Source organism: Vanacampus margaritifer, chromosome 3 (genome assembly GCF_051991255.1).
Source record: "Vanacampus margaritifer isolate UIUO_Vmar chromosome 3, RoL_Vmar_1.0, whole genome shotgun sequence".
NCBI lineage: Eukaryota > Metazoa > Chordata > Actinopteri > Syngnathiformes > Syngnathidae > Vanacampus > Vanacampus margaritifer.
The window spans coordinates 11248609-11269168 of record NC_135434.1 but is presented as its reverse complement, the minus strand read 5'-3'; the positions used below and the strand labels follow the sequence as shown (position 1 = coordinate 11269168).

General features: G+C 39.6%; 1 protein-coding gene across 2 annotated transcripts in view; it reads right to left on the bottom strand.

The window, feature by feature from the left end:
* The window catches only part of efna5b (ephrin-A5b), a 107782-nt gene that overhangs the window by 21548 nt on the left and 65674 nt on the right, over positions 1–20560 (bottom strand). For both annotated transcript variants that reach the window (XM_077561856.1, XM_077561855.1), the window contains one exon: positions 4887–5179. In XM_077561856.1, coding sequence (XP_077417982.1) covers positions 4887–5179 — 293 coding nt within the window. The remainder of the gene's footprint in view (positions 1–4886; positions 5180–20560) is intronic.

Genomic DNA, 20560 nt, shown 5'->3' with positions numbered 1-20560 from the left:
CCTGAGAGAATAGTTGTAATTAGGTTGCCCGTCTAGTGCTTTAATTTAACTGCCTCAGTTGAATACTTGTATTTATCACTGGATTATTAGAACTGCGTTGGAATACAAAGATGCAGCCTACTGCAGTGATGAGAAGAGAAACACTGCCTGATGGTCGTGATGATGATGATGGTGGAGAACGAAACAAACACAGCAGATGAATGAATGGTACGAGTGTAGCTGGCGTAATGCAACTACCCCTCTATCTTCCTTCAGTTCTACAAAATGTCCACCAAAGAGACAGCCCAATCTGTCAGCAGCCGTCCCGCCTGCTTTTTATGGACATTGGAGTTGGACACAATGGCGGTGGGAAATCACATGTCAGACGACTTCATGGTAGATGACTTTAATATCCGCCGTGCTAGCCAGAGAGGCTGTATGCTAGAATCATTCAATAGCCAATGAAGCCTCGGGCCACTAAACCAATACGCCGTGCAACAGCCGATTGCATGTGTTCCATGGAAGGCTTGTCGGTCGCTGGGTAATTTAATCTGGCCCTCAGGACAAGCATCTCTCAGCAGTAAAAAATAAACGTTACAAGTAGCGACATGAGCAAGTGGAGGAGTTGCGTAACCCCCCGCTAACCCCTATCGAGCTCTCGACCTCCTCTCATCTTCATTAGAATGACGCTGAGTGTAATTCGGGTCTAAATGACAAGGAGCATATTGCAAATTTTGATAAAGACAAATAGTCACATGAGTGCAAGCCCATATTTTCCTGATAGTGATTCAGCACAGTAACAACAGCAAACTTTGCGAGTGTCCCATTAAGGTGTGGTGGAGCAGGACGAGGGAAAATGTGAAAAGAAATCTGGATAAAAATCTAGGGTTATGCTTCGGTTAACCGCGCCATAAAAAGTTGCCAATCGAGAAAACACATCTTCGCACTCAAAGCCCAACTTAGATGACCCTTTCTGTGCTGTCGCTTGGGGAGCAAACACAATAAAAGGTTCACAAGCAAACTCATATTACAGTGTTAGCCAAAACTTTTAACGGCCCAGCGACTGGACAATTTGGAATTTGACCAACATTTTTTGGGGAGGTTTGAATCATCAACATACTGCAGCATTAGAGCATTGACTCTTGACTCTCGAAGCAAGGTGACGGTAATACACACCAAAAGTTTCCCAATAAATGACAGAAGGAGAAGACACAAGCCTGTTCTAAAAGAGCGAACTGAATGACTTCCCCACACAGAAATCTACAGTCCTTTACCTGCTAGTCCCAGGAGGCTATATAGCCATTATTGTAACTTGTTGTCAAGTAAAAAGTAGAATATTTTATTGATTCAACACTGGTTAACTATTACACTTTTATGATATATTTTATGTTAAAACCATGAGGACTTGCCTATGTAATTTGTTATACTAGTTATCGGCCTAGTTTGAAGAGCGCTTTATGTTGAAGTAGTTTTTAGCTCATTCTAGCAATGAAAAAAGTTAATGAAGGTTTTAAAATTACTGTTTGGTTCTGGTTCATTCAGTTTCAATTAGGGGTGTTTGAGTACTGATACTAGGTATCGGTATCGGGCCAAAACACGGCCTTATTTCCAGGTATCGTACTTGTGACGCTGCTTGTCAGGAACTAGAAATTTGGAGACTAAAAATTGCCATAAACTCATTCATTCCCAGCCATTTTCACTGAAGCAACCACATTTGCTCCTGGCTGTTTTATTGTATTTTGACTGATTTTGCAAGGCCCACAGAATATTGTGTTCTATTTTGTATTTTTTTAATCTTCTTATGTATAACCGTTTTAACTGCCTGTTGGCTTTTAAGTGTTTGTATTTTATTTGTTTGTAAAGCACCTTGTGATGTGTTGCTTGAAAGGTGCTATAGAAATAAAATTATTAATACTATTATTATTATTATTATTGCTATAAAAACATGGAACCTACCAAAAGAAAGATTACAGACTCTTCTGTCATCAGGAAAAAAAGTACATTTCTATCTGTTTCCGTTTTTGCAGAAATTAATATAGCTAAGTTTCATCATTATTCACAAATCTGTTTAAAACTGTGGGGATATTAAAAAAAAAATCAACATGGCCCTGGTTGATCTCGCTGGCCATTTTTGTAATAACTACCTTTGCTTCAGTCGTTCTCTTCAGTTCAGAGGCTGCATCAAAGCCTTCTGTATGCTCTAGCATAAAAAAAACATATTAACACGTTGGGACCATGGTAATATTTAAAATTTTTGGGAGTTAAAAAACGTTTTTGGGAGTTAATTTCATACAATTTTACAAAATATGCTATATTGGGGTATATAGGTCTTTAACAATTATCACTTAGTGCTTTTTTCTTTTCGGAAATTGTATGCATCAAACAAAAGTACTAGTTGTATATGTACCTGGTATCAGTGACTTTCCAAGCGTTGGGTGTTGCGCATCTTTACTATATATATATATATGTGTGTGTGTGTGTGTGTGTGTGTGTGTGTGTGTCTCACAGTAACTCAGTATGCTCTGAAAACGCACACAAAAAAAGATCACTACTATAAACGTCAGATTTCTGCAATATAGTGAGAATTTCTGTGACCAATAAATGCGTTCCAAAATATAAATCTGTGATACAGCAGACTGATGAAACACAATATAAAGTTTAGTGTTCCTCCAAGGAATCCTATTAGGATTATAATACCAAGAAGGTTTTGTTGCAAATGTGTAGGGCATGGATTTGAGAAGAATACATAAAATGTTGGTGTTGCTTCAGGATATAAATTGCTAATTTCCCAGTAATGCATCATTTAGCGATGATGCAAATTAGTATTGTTCATCCCAAGCAGAGGTCTGCCATTCTAGCCATGTTATGTTTGAGTGTTCAGTTAATTTTGCCTGCAGAGAAACTTGTTTTTCCTCATTAGCGCAAAAAGTGCACAAACCTTAAAACTTTTCCTCCAAATAGCTGAATCAATAATGCATAAAGCAAACATGAAACTAATGGCCCCCATTCCAGAACATAAATGTGCCATCAATTTTCAAGTTCGGTATTAAACTTGTCATATGGCGGCGACTGCGCCCACTTCTCCATCTCCCAAGAGAAACGAGTCTTTTGTGGGAGGACTTCCCTCAATCATCTTTTTTTGCTCATTAAGACATTGCAAGTACCTGAACTATATCTTACATGAACAGACTTTTTACATTAAAAGTAGATACTAACATTTATATAAAATATGTTTCTATATACAGGTGCATCTCAATAAACTATAATATGCTGGGAAACAATTATTTAGAGTATATTCATATTTTGCCACTGTCCATTCACTAGTCAAATGCAGTGGACTGATTTGTCTTTTATCCAAGAAAATTTCCTCCTTCCATGTTTTTAACTACTTCTCGTGTGGAAAGTTTCAAAGAGAAAATCAACTGGTTTAATTTCATTATGGTAAAAATCCCTTTGAATATCACAGTAAGGGGCAATTCTAAATGTGCAAACTATCACTGATTCATTTTATTCAACATACCATATGCCATTAAGGATGTATTAAAGGATTGAAGTTCATTTCGACTTTTCTGAACCCTGCAGCCATTCCTCCTGACACAGATGAGCCTCAGAGGTTTCGGTGGCTTTAAGCACCCTTCAACTCGAGATAACCTCAAAGTGACTCGCTTCTAATGCTAAGACGCAGACAAGTGAACATTTAACATGAGATGAAGAGGAGCATGATGGAGGGTATTCCTTTTGAAGACTCCAGGATAATGCAGCTGGAGAATCGAGCAATAACTTTCGAGCTGGGCTCATTATGACCCCCACACCCTCTGAATGCCTTTGCCATTTTAGGGGAAAGTTTTCCACGAAAGTGTCGACCTCAGCGCCTGGTGTGAAAACACGGCTGACGGATTGTGTTCTTGTGCTTCAGGTATTTTTCATTTGTTTCACACTAAAATGATACTATAAACATTACTTGGATATATTTATAGTTTTATTACAGCAAAAGTTGGATTGCTGGAACAGATTAATTTTATTTCAATGATTTATTAGGGGGAGCAAATGAATTCTAATTCCCTACAAACTCCTAGAGTACACTGTGTCTTACATTTTAGTGCATGCTTTATAAGAAATAAAATCATAACGTAAGTATTCATTTTGTTTCATGTATGCAAGTTTATGTGCAATTTTTCCATAGAATTTAACAAATTACCACAGGTGTAAGCAGCACATGCGCCTCTTACATTAGGATTGCAAAATCGAATGAACAATACTGAGCTCTAAAAAAAAAAAAAAGATTGCAATGGGGTGGTAAGAATCTCGTTTGTTCTCTCTCTTTCTCTATTTTTTGGTACACTACTGTTGCAGGTTGTAATGTGGTCGGAAAGTTTTGAGATTAGATTGTATTTTTTTAGGGGTGTCAGGCTATTACATTTTTTAATTGTAATTAATCGCATGACCTCAATACCCACGATTAATCATAAATTTTATATCTGTTCTAAATGTACAATAAAAAGTTTTCATACTCTTGTTAACATAAAAGTGGATTTTTTTTTAAACTAATAGATGGCTGCATCTTTTAGTCATTGATACAGTAATTTCATAATTCATAAAATTGAGTAAAAATTAAAAAGATGTACTGTACTGTGTGATATTGATTTGTGTTGAGGTCATTTTTCTGCCACTAGATGGCATAATTGTATTTGTAAGACGTTAGTGACAGCTCAGTGCATTTTTCTTTTTATGGTAAGAGCTAATCTAATCTTTAGCATGAAGTAACTTGCGAAATTCTGCACATTTTTAAATTTGTAAAATGCAACTTATACGCATTATTTAAATTTATTACTGCTATATTTTGATGTGGACAGGTCTGACTGGAATATATAATATAATAAATATTATATTATGGAATGAATACTTACAGATGTAGTAATATTCTCTTCCGGGTCTGAACTCGAAGCCCAAAGAGAACGGGGTGAAGAGCTGAAACTTCTCTGAGAACTTCAGCGGCCCGTTGGGCGAGTGCGGCCGGTTGCACTCCCAGCGCTTGAAGCCCTTGAAGGTGTGATCGCACGTACTGTAGCCGTCGTAGTTGACCATGTAGAGGACGTAGCGTTCCGTCCTCTCCTCGGGCACTGAGTCCGCATAATGCGGACAGTAGACATCCAGGTAGTCATTTATGCACACGTCGATGTGATAGTCCCCACGATGGAATCTAGAACACAGAGCAAAAAAAATGTCACATTGATGAAACAGAAGCCTGAACAGTCCCTCAAATTATAAGGGACGAAATTGATAGAATTTAGCACACATGCAGAGTGCAAGCTTGACGCTCTCTGCACGCTGTCAGTGTGGCGTTGAAATTTACTGGCAGCCGGCTCTCATCTTCAAGCTTCAATAAATTTCTTTACGCGAGTTTGTTTATATCTATAAATCTGTCATTGCGGCGCATACTTGCACACACATCTGCACATGGAGAGAGCAATCAAGTGTGGGAAAAAAAATGTTTCTCCACAGAAGAAAAAGCACTTGAAAATCTTTGCAGAGCGAAGGACAAACGCAGACATGGTACAAAAGATCACGGGGGTCCAGATGAGAAATGTCATGATGAGAAAAACAACGCGCCCGGTCCCTGATGGCCGTGCGAGAAGAGGCCACATGGGGGTCAGAGGGCTTTGATACATACCGATTCATCAGATGTCGACAACAAACCTAAACACGCGCTCAACACACCTCATCTGCTGATGACAGATTAGCTCCCACATCTGCGGAATGCCCAAAATTAGAGCACAATTGCCGTGAGGGTCTGCAGCGGCCCAGCTTCAGGGTCACTGAGAAACGCCTGTAAGAAATGCTTGCATGACTTTTAACACTCTCTTCAAGCGCTCTACTCAATGTGGCAGTTCCAGCCACAAAATTGCACATGGACACTCATATGCACAGCTGGTGCCAGTGACTCATTTTGCCCGCAAATCCTGCCGGAGAGGCAGCTGGACCACCGATAATAATTTGGGAAATATCGCAAATCTGTCATGTCCAACTTCAAACGACAATTGTGGATTTGCAGAAAATGGTAGGGCCGAGTGCATACTTAGAGGAGATGGTTGCAAGCTCGTAAACAATTGTGGTCCAAACAGACAAGAGCCTGAATGATGAATGGCTTGATTTGGGGGAGAATAGAAATGGAAAAAAAAAATTTAATTTGTAAAATAAATCAAATAATACTGTAAAATCCCATGAGTAACACCCATTTTTTTATGCAGAAAAAATTATCCTGAGTTTCCCCCAGTACTTTATGCCGATGAATAATTATCACCGCATGTTGCTGGGCCAGAGTGCGCACTCCCTTCCCCCGTTGACAAACAACAAATAGGATTCAGAGTAGGGCTGCACGATATTGGAAAAACATGTGATATGCGATATTGTTGTTGAATACTGTATTTGCGATATTGCTATTATTCCGATATTTAAAATGTACCTAAAGAAATATTTTTTTTATTATCTAATGAAAAGCATAACAGTTTTTTTCATGTGGCAAAATAAGCAAGCTCAATGTATTCTTAGGTGTAATTATTCTCAATAATGTTCATTGGATGGTGATTGTCCAAATTCAGATAAAAGCATACAATTCCATATTTAACTTATTGCATGTCTTTGCAATATGCATATTACATTGGCCAATATCGCGATATTGAAATGTTTTCGATATATTACTCCGCTCTAATTCAGAGCATGTTGTTAGTCGTCCACAACCCTCCCCATCGACGAATAGGATTCGGAACATGTCGATTGTCGTCCCTCCTAACGCCCTGGCCCACACCCCTCGCTGACGAGTATTTTCCCGGGCCAAATTTTATTCCCAGTCCATCCCTGACGACCAGGCTTAGCAACATCCCAAATCAAGGAGAAGTATTATACAGGGACTTACTTACTTACTTTGACGTTTACCAGTACCTAGGGCTTGTAAAAAAAAAAAAAGATGACTAACTGATTTATAGCACATTTCATACCGTCATAATACTGCAATAATTGCAATATGCTGCACATACTGTTAAATTAAAAGTGATGTACATCATTTAAAATCAGTTGCAAACTAAGTAAAAGAGATTTAAAAGCAAAGTATAGAAGAAGTAAAAAAAAAAGATTGATTGCCGAAAAAACGATTTTAACATTCTTTTGAAAGACCTTAATCATAGGTAAGGGAAAAGAGCATAGTTTTAAAACTAGCTTTAAAAGCATTTACATTTTGCTTTGAATCTTTATTCAAACATGTCCAAAAAAAAAAGAAGCTTCTTAAGGGTAATTTTGAGGGGGCGTATTACACGGGTACGTGTTATTCGTAGGATTTTACGGTTTATAAGGTAACGGTAGAGAGCATGCAGCATCATTTCTTAATTGAATGGATGTTTTCACTTACCAACAAGAGACATTGGCTTTTTGTCAAGCTAGAAGTTTACTCCATTACTTTTCAATCTGATTGGCCTATAATGGATGTGACAGGCAGAACCACCATCTAAACACAGTTATTTTTTAAGCCCTTGCCCTTTTCCCAATTAGTTTCTATTCACTCTTTCCTTGATGGATTTGTGAAACAAACCATCTGGCATGTCGGCTTAGATCTAGTCCGTAAAACTGGACCAAACTTTTAATTGAAAACTGCAGGGTTTCCTCGAGAACCCCAAAAAGTATGAGGGCTCAGGATTAACATATATAAATCGCGGTGAACTCTTTCTCTGTTCCTTCTTAAAACTGTCAAACAAAGCACGCAGATATTTTGTGTGATCCTCTTCTATCCCCGTTGTGCGATTCCTTTCTCACTTTATATGCTCTCTATTCAACTCTCTGTAGTTGCGTCATGGCGGAGTTTGGAGTTGCGACTCGAGGATGGATTTTGTCGGATCAAGTCGCTGCATATGTACTGGAATGCTGATCCGGCGTCTGCTGCACTACGAATCCACAAAGTGGCAATCCCAACACACATCACACAAAGGTTTTTAAGCTCACATAGCAATTCCGGCAATCTGCTTGGAGCGCCTTCGCTTGTCACTTCGTTTGAGTCGGTATAATTGAATGATTAATGTCACAATAAAGTGGCAAATGTACACACAGCCATTTCCCATTACAGTGTGCATCTGTGTCAGCTGGCTTTACTTTGTATACTCATTTATATGGATGTGTGAGCATGAACAAGCATGTTGCCCCTCCGAACCCCACCCCCCACCCCCGCCTATGTTTACTCTTGCAGGGTAAATACCGTTGTGAAGCGTTTACAAGCAAAGCATCAAGCAGCTCATCTGTAACATCTCATTTAAAACATGTTTGCTGAGGTCCAGGAAAAGCCATGCTTTTCTCTTTTAAAATGATTTTAAAATGTCACTGACTTAATGGTTACATCCTTTTCCATCAGCCTGCGTGTATGTGTTGGAGAGGAGATAGAGAATATGTGAATGTGTGTATATTATGTATGTGTGATGTATGTTTCAACTGCCCTTCTCTTCAAGCCTCAGCATTCACAATGGTGGCGACTGGCCATGACTGTAAATGAAGCCGAGCTTGTTTGGCTTGGTGAGCATGTAAACTCAGACACAAAAGATATCTGTAATGTAGCACAAACATTCAAGAAACACATTTCCAATTCCAGGCACACTTGTGTGCCTGTGTGAGGTTTGTGCTAGCATTGCAGGGCGCTTGGCAAAGGAGCAGCAGTGCTGGCACCAAGTGAGAAACGGTAAGGAACAAGGAGGGATGAAGGATTTGGTTCCAAAAAAGTGAAAACTTACAAAGAGGAAACAACTAGCAGTTTCAACTTAAGCTTCCAGTGAATCTTTTATATGACCTGACATGAGAATGAGGATATCCTGTGTTAGCCAAGGAGACTCATTTTACTAGTGAGCTACCAACAAGTAGTTTATTTCACATTCTATCGGCTCGCCACACCCGACTCACTAAACACTAGAAGTCACAATGTTCTGTCCAATCACCGATCTGTTCAAAAGTGTGACTTGCCGATCCCTATTTTTGCCGACCCATGACAAGCAACGTACACCTTCAATGTTCCAATCTTGTTTTATTGTGAAACATAGAACAACATCAACAACTGTGACACAACAAAAATGGTTTGTTTTCACTGCACATGAAGTAATTCTCTCAAATAAAAATTAAACGCCTATTAAGTCATCTCAGAAGACGAGGACAATGGCAGGCCTCTGAGGAGGGAGATGAGATCGGTGGACAAGATCGGATTTAGTTTGAGAGATCGGCCAATCACCAATGACCCAAAATTATGGAAATCGAGGCCACTTGATCACGGCCTATTGATTGGTGCACCCCTATTAGAAATACTACCTCGTTTTACAAATGGTTTGCTGCCGTTGTCCGACTATTCTCCAACTGATTGTTTTTCCTGATCACGTCATGTTTGAACAAACGTTTGTTGGCCCACAGAATTCCTGGAGCAAAATCATTTGCCAGAACCAGATAGTCCGACGGAAACAAACTAAGAAAATTAGCATGAAAATTAGCAACACCTGAATTAAATATGATATGTTTATATTCCACTCCAGCATCCAGTGTCCACAGGGTCCATTCCAGTTTGGTTAGCAAATCTGCCTCACAGTTCTGGGGTTCTGTGTTGGAATCTCTGCTATGGAGTTCCTATATTAAGTTTCATGTACTCCCCAGGGTTGCCCACAAAATAGATGGCGATTCACTGTTGCAATTGAAAGAGTATTCTGTATTAAATTTAACATCCAAATGAGAAAAAAAAGAGGCATCATCAGCTGGATCTGTGCCTTGTGCTAGTGATGGCATCTTCAATCGCCTGCGACTTTTCTTAGTATTCTGTCAACTGGATCTCGGCAGGGAGAGGAACAAAATGGACATGTTCAAATATACATCAACATCTGTATGAGATGCGCCAGCAGAATTCAAATGAAGTGTGGCAGGTAAGATGACTGAAATGGAGGCAGGGGAGATATGCTGTAGTAACACCAACGAGCTGGGGGAGCTCTAGAAGTTTTGTGAGTATCTTTGATTAAAAAAAACTGGAAATGCAGTTGCGGAAATTCTCAGACGTTTTTGAAATTACTTCTGTCAATGAACTGAGGTAAATCAATCTATATTCTGTCACTTTTTATTTTGTTCGTGAAGCGGTGGTACACCCTGGACTGGTGCATGTCTGTTTCTCTCTGTCTGTGTCTCATCCTCTCCCTCTCTCCTAAAAGTTAATATTAATTTTTTTAACATATACTATTCTGAGTGACTAAGACATTTAGCGTTGGATAATGTGAAAATGTGAAATTTGTAATTCGGTGAATCTCTCACAGTGATACTGAAAGCTGGCGAAACGAAGCTGCCCAGATGGAGTTGTTGTGGAATAACTAAGCCCCAAACACACTTGACCAAGCCATTACAATCACTTTTCCATTTTCTAATACACTTCCTCACAATTGACTTTTTTTTCCCCTTTTGTTTCTTTTTTTGTGCAAAGACATGGAGAAGCAAGTCAAGGGAGGCTTTCTGGCACAAACACAGGTAATTAAGGAACGGAGTTAAATGGTAGGCTAATTGTAAAATGGTGATAATAACATGTCTCTGTTATGGTGCAGCTGTCTCAGAAGGCTGCGAGTCGCCAGTCAGCCAGGCGAATTAGCCCAGACATGGTAGCTTAGGGGGTCCAAAATCCGTCACAAACTGATACCAATAACACTCCAACATAAGGGCTCAAGAGTTGTCCACACACACACATGCAAACAAGAGCCTAAATTTGGAAAGAACACGGGGCAGCGTGACTCGCCATCACAGTCTTTGATTGGCTCATTTCCATTTCAATTACACACTCCGGTGACACCGCAGCGAGACAAACGCACACCTATGTACACACACACGCCTTTCCCCGCTCGCACGCTGTAATGAACTCCCATCAGGCACCTTTTGAGACTGTAAAGTGGTCCAAGTCCTCCAAATCAAATGAACAATTGGGATCGAATAGCAATTTTTTGCTAAAAGGTGCAGTCCAGTAGGAGTGTCAAGATGGGATTACAGTACTCCTCCACTATATACAGGGTCATTATTGGCATCCCTGCTATCACATATATTTTGTGGAATGCTATCTTTCAGTCTTTTGCTGAAATTCCCCAAATATCTCCTATGTGTGTAGCATACGCTGTGGCGACCCCTGACAGAGAAAAGCTGAAAGTCACTTATGAAAGTCACGTTATATTAAACCGGTCAGCAATCATTAAATAAAAAACAATTAGGCAGTGTATCGATACCTCTGTCGTTACTTTGCTGTTGGCTTCTGACACCGCCCGAGAACGAAGGGAGTTTGCAAACTTGGACGCGAGACCAGAGAGGAAGCCTGCTAGGTTAGCTTAGCGCAAGCTAGCTAGTAACCTACGACAGACACAATATGGATGGATGAGACGGATAGATTTAAAACTTGGTCAAAAGCGCAAAAACATCCTTGGTTCTGCCGTTGGCAAGTGTACAGCAATGGAACCTGGATGTTAAAGTAAGTTATTTTAACCTAAAAAAGAAAACTGTAGATTGTCGTAGGTACGGTAAGTGCATTCCATTTTACTGTGATTAAATTGGACTTTTCACTTTTTCGACTATGATGTGTATTTTTTCTTTCAGAACAAACTACACTAGGAATTTCCTCTCCTTGGTTGCTGAGACGTCCCGGTTATATCGCAGAATTCACAATGCATGCCAAGGCCACACAAACACAAAAAAGCTGTCATGTTGACCTCATGTGTGGCCAGCAAAGGAAATGTACACAGACCAAAATGCTTTTTTTCTTTTTCTTTTTTTTACTGCAAACAATTCATACTGCATGACAGCCTCTCGCGTGAGCGATATCTCTTCACTGAGCCCAACAGGTCTTTGCAGCTACCAACGTTTTCCTTTTATTATTCAATTTTTACGCCTACCTGAGTTCTTCGCTTCACCTGCTTTGCGCGTGACCTCGATTTAGATCTATTTAAATGACCCCACCTCTCCCTGGTCAAATTCATATATCTGATTTTCAATTCTATATCCTCTGGCACTATTTTGTTTGCCTGATAAATCAAATCACAAGCCAAGAAAGTAGAAAAGCGTGAGGACCATAACAAGGAAAAAAAGGTGCAATGGTTTTTCTCCAAACTTTTTAGTGTGTATCTTGTTGAGTGTTTGTATGCTTGGGAGCCTGCGCGTTTGTGACGTGAAGGATCATTTGTTGATTTTGGTCCAGAGGGAAAATATGTCAAGAGGGGATGAACTCTGACTGAACCCGGATTTGGATTACCCCTGCAAAATCTATCCAGGATCTCTCAACACATTTTGTATGCTGCAGATGCACAGCACAAACACTTTGTGGTCGTTTGTGCAGATGTCTAATTACGCATCGCCAGTGTGATAGAAGAGAAGCCATGACAGATCGTGCACATCAATCTGTTCTAGCATGGTGGTCTAACAGATTTGGGAGTTGGAAATTATTTTTCCCATAGGAAATAATGTGCAATACAGTGAAAAGTGTTTAGCATATCTGCCTCACAGTCAGGAGATCCGGGTTCAAATCTCAGACTTGTCAGTGTATAGTTTGCATGTTCTTCTTGTGTTTGCAGGATTTTCTATGGATACTCCAGCTTCCTTGATTAAAAGCATCTCAATTTTCATTTGTGCGAATGATTGACTTTACGTGCCTGGTGTTTGACTGACGACCAGTCCAACGAGGACCCATCCCTCATTCTGACCCAAGGGTTATGAAAAATTGATGGTTTAAATAACTTACTAGGCATAGAAAATTACCACAAAAAAAAGACTGCAGGAGATGACTTGTCAGTGTCAGATTTTGTTTGCCTTAAGTATCTGTGGCTCGTATCGGCAGCCTCAACTAATACCAATACTTTAAAATAAGGCTAGCATCAGTCCAATATTGATACCTGGTGTCGGTACTCGCCCATCCCTAGAATTTTCATAATTTTAGAACGTTCTCATACAAGTGTAAAATATGTGATATAGGTATTGGTGCCGATATCAGGCTTATTTTAAGGTATCGGTACTAGCGACGGTGGCAGGAACCAGTATTAGTCGCCCCCTTGTGGCCGTTTTACAATCAGGAACCCAAAATTAGAATTGAAAATTGCCAGTAAATTCATGCAACTTAAAGGAAAAATGCTATATTGGGATATATGGGTATTTTGGTATTGGTGACTACTCCTTGTACAGGTACTTGGTATTGATCTAAAACGTATTATTGAACATCCCTATTCGTAGTAAAACAAAAACAATACAACACTGTTGTAACTTTTAGAATGGTGTTTGACTACTTTGAATGTGAGTCAGCTCAAATCACGCAACTTTTGGTGTTTTTCTCATGTTAGTCTCCTCTTAACAACCCACATGTTGAAGCTGCTCCATTTTTGGAATATGCCAAAAGTTAAAGCAAAACACACATACACATTCATTTGCATGTAATGGCAATTTAAAATAGTGTTTGACTTAAAAAGGTTATTTTCCCCCCACAAATAATTTCTAGCTCAAGGGTGTTCAACTGTATTATATTTCTTTGAGATTGTAGCTTTCCAAAAAAAAGCTCTTCAACCCTATGTGATGTTCATCTTGTTACGTCTAATGGCAGGAGACTGTAATGAAGAGCAAGGAGAAGGTGAGGAGCAGATAACTGCATGCAATATTTCCTCTCCGCAATAATCTTTGCTGTTAAATTAAATTCCTCTCACCAGCTCAACATTTCTGCAAGTCTCTTTCCTTCAACAGCTCAGAGATGGAAAACATGTTTTTCCGTCCTTTTTGTCCAAAGGACCGACAAGAAATTACAATACCACCCTCTGTAGTAGTCATATAAAAGTCCATAACATAAAACAGACTTTCTGGACTCGTCTATCACACCAAACGGCGCTTGGGCTCAGACAGGTTTCCGTGGGAGATAACAGCAATGAGAGGAAATGAATATTACAAAGGGTATGATGACATTTCTGCAACAAAGTCTGTCAGGGAGAAAAGAATTACAGGCACTCTTACCGGTTGTAGACAAGTTGATGGTTTGACCAGATGGCCGAAACCCAAATACTGGTCCCAAACTCACACAGCGCAACAGTATTTTGAATTAACTGCACTATCGATCACATTGGATTGGCAGGAATCCTGCTGTGTCACCTCACAAATCCACCTTGAAATAGTTTATATAGATGCAACTGAAAAAAATGAAGGTCACCAGAGTCCTTTCAAGGTATACAGATGTCAGGTAGGGGTATAAGGTTTTTCCGTATGAATAAGGCAGAGTACAGACTCTTGAATTCGTCAAGTACAGACTTTTAGAACATATGCGAGAACGTTCTTCCTACGAACATAAGTGTCCCGATGCATTCTTGGTTTAAGCTAGCTGGCAAGAACAACCTCTGGGGATGTGGTCTTGGTTTAATTGTACTATCAACTGGAACAGTACTTGGGCCACAACTGATGACGTTTCACAAGATCACAACAGCTAAGAACGCCAAGAGAGAAACAGTTTCTTCCTTGGTTTTTTCATTGTTTGTGTCCTGTCTTGTTTCAGGTTGTAAGTCTATCCCCATTTGTTTGTTTGTTATTCGAAAGCACCTTATTTTCTTATTACATTTTTGTAATTAAATATTTTTTTTAGAGCACACCTGCCTTGCCTCCCTGTATCCTTGCATTTGGGTAACTAACTCCGCCATATGAACCATGACAATCCTGACAAATTCAGATTTTGATGCGACCCTTGGAACGGAACTCAGCCGTAAACCGACGACTCACTGTATAGGTGTCTGACTGCAGGTGTTTGATTATACAGAAAATAACCGCTGCGAGGTCCCTATTGTTTTTGTAGGAATTATTATTATTATTATTATTATTATTATTATTATTATTATTGCTATTATGATTATTATTATTATTGCTATTATGATTATTATTATTATTGCTATTATGATTATTATTATTATTATTGCTATTATGATTATTATTATTATTATTACCATTACTATTATTATTATTAGTTTATATAGCTCATATTTTAACAAATTCCTCCTACAATATGTATTTGGTCGACTTCAAAATGTGGATGTTGCATCTAAAGACGTTTAAGATGCACAGTTATTGTAAGCTTTTCATTTTGTTGCACGCTGTTGCCGTGGCAAATGATTTTGTTTTTCAGAGTCTAAACCTAGGCGAATACTCGTGAAATTTAGCACACACACTAGGCCTGGTAAAAACATGATTACTTTAGAGGTTAATCTTTTCCCATGTGCCAGTACCCCAACGTTCAAGCAACGTGTTCTTTCACAAATGATTTCTGTTCACTAAATGAATACTAAGAAAGTATGTTCAAATAATTTGAACAATAATCATTTCTGTGATTGACAATGACACAAGCTTAACTTATCGTTACAGTCTACGTGCATCGGGGCCACATGGGTGTAGTGCCACATGAGACCCAGCAGATGGTGATGCACATGCAAAGTTGGCGTGGAACAGCATGGTTTTGGATGATTTATGATTTGTAATCAAATGAATCATACAGACACGTTTCAGATGGTTTGGCCTTGGCATAAATCTGTAAGGAGACCTCGGAAAGCTCCGAGGTATCAAAGTACTGGAACAAAGCAGTCGTGGCAGGAGCACTAAAGTCATAGGCCTAGCATGCATGAGCGTCGCTTGTTACACGAGTTGACAGATGCATTCCTGCTTGGCTAACAGGCCGATAGGTTTACGGTCTCAGCGGGAGTTTGGTAAGAAGACACACAGACTTAAACTGTATCGTATATTACCGCTAATGTGGATGCACACGCAGGCGGAAAAATGTCTCGGATGCTTTTAAACGGAGACGTGTTTTCTTGGTTATTGCACGTATACGTCGTAAAGAGATGCTTGCGCATCATGGTGCATTTTACTGGGTACATGTGGTGTTGCTTTATTGGGGGGTGGGTAAGCTGAGAGCAGGTGGTCAAGCCAGTATAATATAGTGTCTGTCAGCAAAGAGAGGCACCTTCTCATGCATTCCTTCATCCCGCTCACTTTCATCAAGCCTTCTCCTCTTGCTCCCTTCACTCTTGTCACCAGCCTGCAACCGCAACCCGCCATCGCCCTGCCCACCACCGTCACCCTCAACTGTGATCTTAACGATATTCATTTCTGCCATTTATGTCTGTCAGTGCTCATTTCGCCCCAGGGAGACAATGAATTAAGAGCAGCGACAGACAAGTTCTTGCTCTGTTCTTCTCGGCGCTCGGGCGAGTGTTTGATGTCGTCCGCATCAGCATGCCGTGGCTCAAATCTAAATCAGAGATGTGGAAAAGAATGAAAGAGAGACAAATACTTCCACTGAGCTCTAGCACTCTGCCAAACAACCATTTTTATGGGTGTGATGTGTGGAGACTGTATACAGTATGGAACACTGTGTGTGGGGGGGGGGGATTTGTGTGTGTAAAAGGATTTCTTTATGTCTCCGCCCGTCACCAAGGGAGTCTTGGGAAAAATGACACATCCCCCCCACAACATCCTGTCAGCCCCTGGGGCCATCCTCGTGAATTATAGCCTCCCCAAACCCACTTCAATGCCTCCGTAAATACTGTACACTGTGTACTGGGACGAGAGAAGAAGTGTGTTCATTGTATGCATGCTCACAAGCAGTCCATTAGTGTCAATTAATAGTCAATTGCATTGGAGACAAATTGGCTATTAGTCATTCTTTCATAGCCAGAAAGAATAGCACTGAAATGGTCTTCTACTAGGGGGGCACGGGAGGGGGGATACTATACTGATGTAGAAAGCTCTCTCAATATGTTGCCTGGAGAGCAAGCTTGTATTGAAATTGGCAGTTACACATATCTACTGGAACAATGTAGTGACTAAATTAATAGTCACTTAAGTGGATGAAGCTGTCACACTTTAGAGGAGGGTTGGGCGAGAACAATACCAGCTATCAGTATCAGTACTAGCGATGGCAGCCAACTTTACGACCCGGAACTAGACATTAGAAGAATAGAAAATTGCCACTCATTTCATGCAATTTAAGGAAAATGCTGTATTGAGATACTGTATATAGGTTTTTCTTTAAAATGATCCTTAATCGGTTTTAGGGGGATTTTTTAAGTAAAAATTTACTAGTGGTATCGGCACTGAGTCTCGGTGACTACTCAAGAGTTAGGTAAACATCCTGGTACAGGTACTGAAAAAAAAAAGTGGTATCGAGCGAACACCCATAGATATCACTATACTAGATTGTGCAGGATTGTACTCGATTGTACTTAATGGAATGTCCAGTGACGCAACTAAGTACCCGCTCTAGACCTTCAAAAATAGCCTCTTCCAAAGTGGAGAAAGTGGTCAAACTCATTGTCTTTTGAATTGATGTGTTCGGATTGTGAAGTGCTGCACTCGTATTAATAATACAGGAGAGCGACTAAGTAGACTTACATCATCTGTGCAGTATGAATCTCTCTCTCGCTCACTAGTTTTGCCTGAAAGATACTTTGTATATATAGGGTCTGTCTACAGTGCTCTGTTAAGGCACCTTTCTTGTAGAAGTTGTCTCAGATCAAAATGTGGAGAGCTAAAAAAAAAAAAAAAAAAAAGCCTTTATAATATTCTGATAAAATAATTTAAAAAAACTAATAAAAAATAATAACAATACTACTACTGCTACTACTAATAATAATGAATTGTGGTAAAGAAAGTCAACAACAACCGACTTTGGTCAACAATAACGCACACTCACACTTTTCACGTATGCACTGACATATATTGGGATCCCCTTAACCATAGACTTTACTTGCTCGCGGACAAAGACACTCTGACCTTCAAGGTAGGTTGCCATGGAGCTGGTTCTGGATGTTATAATGTCACAGCTTTCATAAAACCATGACCCTTTCACAGTTCACAAACTGCCGCCAGTATACTAGGGTGAGGCTCGCACACTCAAAAAGAGAGCTAAACGATCATTAAAATGTGTACGGATACTTTAGTCGCAGAATTCGTGTTGAATGAAGAGCTGCCCCAACGAGAGGATTGGATAAATACAAATGAAAAGAAGGTAATCAGCTCTTTCACTGTTTTTTCTAAAAGAAGAAGAGAGGTTACAATTTATATTTTTATCACACACATGCCAATTACTGCAGCGAAATACATTCACAGTAGAATCTCGTTCCAGTACGCACTTTTGTTAGGATTCCAAAACAATTTTTCCAATAGGAAATAATGGAAATAGAAATAATATATTCCACATATTAAACAAACTAAACGAAATAAAACTACAAACAAAAACGCAAATGCATGACCATGAGCGAATACTTGTCCAACTGTTGTCTGAAATCTAAATTGTAAGCATTCAACTTCAATCGTGTATTCAACTTGAGATGTTTCCACTGCAAATTGGAGAAAAGCGCCCACTGAAAATGACTACCTGGCAAGATCTACAGCTATTATTTCCGAGTTTAGTTTTCCCGAGCCATTGGCTTGTCTGCTGCCATCCAGTGATGATAATATTTTACAACATCATGTCACGCTAAGCCTCCTATTATCTGCTAAACTGCACATCGTCTCGGTCGGAGCATAGTTTACGCAGTTTGGTAGGCAGGGTTGACGTGCCCATCACATGAGATAAAAAACAGCAGTATTTCCTGATAGCTGTCCGCCCACCAGCTTTCAAAGTCTGAAATATGTCCCTCCCAAAAATAACGAATAATGGATAGTTTCATCAGAAGTAGGAGAGTGCTATCACAATCAGGTTACACAGGCGGCTATCATCTCGCTAGACAGATTTGAAGTGGACAGTTTTCACCAAAGAAGAGAGAGGATTGGGCACATTTTAGGATTGTTTTGAGATAGTTTAGGAGATAGCACAGATGTCCTCCCTAACAACTGCTTTGTGGTACATATCTGAGTCTTGGGTTAGCCATATAATGAATCTGATTCTGATTATTGTTATACAATAATCAGAATCAGATTCATTGGCCAAGTATGTAAAAACTACAGCTGTCAAATTTAAAGCATTAACTTTAGAGATTAATTTAAATATATATGGAGATAAAAAAAAAAAAAAAAGTTTACCTAATTTTATATACTTACTGTGACAGCTGAACTTTGCTCACTTTGCAGCCAAATTTAGAGAGTCACTGGCACGAAGAGAGAAGACTCTGTTTGGATAATTTGTTCCACAGTTCAAGGATTAAAGAAAGGTATTAGAAGTCTTTGAAATCAAAATATACCTTGTATTTGATTATTTAACATTATTACCAAGATTCCAATATTTTACTCATGTTAAAAAATCTGTTGCAAGCTTCGCGCTTAATTATGGAAGACTGTGAGATTAATTAGTTCAAAAATATAATCACATGACAGCACTAGGAATTTCAAATTCACAACACGTGCGGAAAATAAAAATGACCAACAGAGGGAGACAGAACGGGAAGCCTGGCGGTTCACTAATTAGCGCCCTGACTTTCTTAGATTGAAAAAAGGAAACAGAGTAGGGTGTGAAATGTGTAGAATAAGTCTAAGTAAATACAAAGTTGAGTCACTGGTCACAACATAATTGCGATTGTGGAATTGCGTAGCATCATTCTGTATCTAATATTTATATAATTTAGCTGTGTAAGCGGGGCAAAAATAATAGACAGAACGCTCAGTAATTACACAACAAGCAACAAAAACAATAAAACTTCAACCATTATTGAACTTTATAATTTCCAAGTGTCTAGAATTTCAAATCTCATTCAAATGTGAAGGTACACTTAATGACGTGCCTTGTAAGTATTTATAATGGGAATAACTTTGACGTTTTGTTGGGTAATGCAGAATGCACACACACAAAAAAAATAAAAAAGATGAATATTTTAAAGGCTTCAGTCTGCTTGGCTTCCTGCTTTATAACACCCTGTCCGACTAAGTGCGTCTGCATATATTTAATGACTGTTAATGCACACATGCACGTGTCTTTGCGGAGATATATGGAGGCAGGAAGACATAGTGAGGCCGCTCAAGATGACAAGGCGAAAGCTGTAACTCCAGACGGGACAGCAAAGCTTTTGTCAGTGGTGATCCCATACCTCATGCCTGTCAAAAAGTTATGTGTGCCTTTAGCTCCAGCACGCTAGATGTACAATGTGTCTGTGGAGACTGGGAGTCTGTATTAACGCAGCAGCATGCATGTGTGTGTGTGTGTGCGTGCTTGGTATGAACATAGCATCTTACAGGACCTTCTGGGTCAGCCTCCCATGGAGAAGCTGTCAAGGTCCCAGGCGGAGGGTTAAGTGGTGTGTCGGGTGCTTTGACTGCATGTCTTATTGCGGACAGTGCCTGCATTCTACAGGGCAGCAAAGGTCACTTGATAATATAGACACGGGCATGTATACACTCAAAAACATACACGTACATGCAATTCTTGATGCATACATATAGGGATGTTCATCACATGCATGTGTATTTCACTCAAGTTCATTTGCACGGTTCAGGGCCAGTTTGCAGTTATCCTTGTGCTGCTCTCACTATGGTTGTCTTATATGCATGAGGCCTTGCCTCATGTTTGTGTTTATTGTACAGACAGGCCTTGGATGCTTTGTTAAGACTTTGTTGG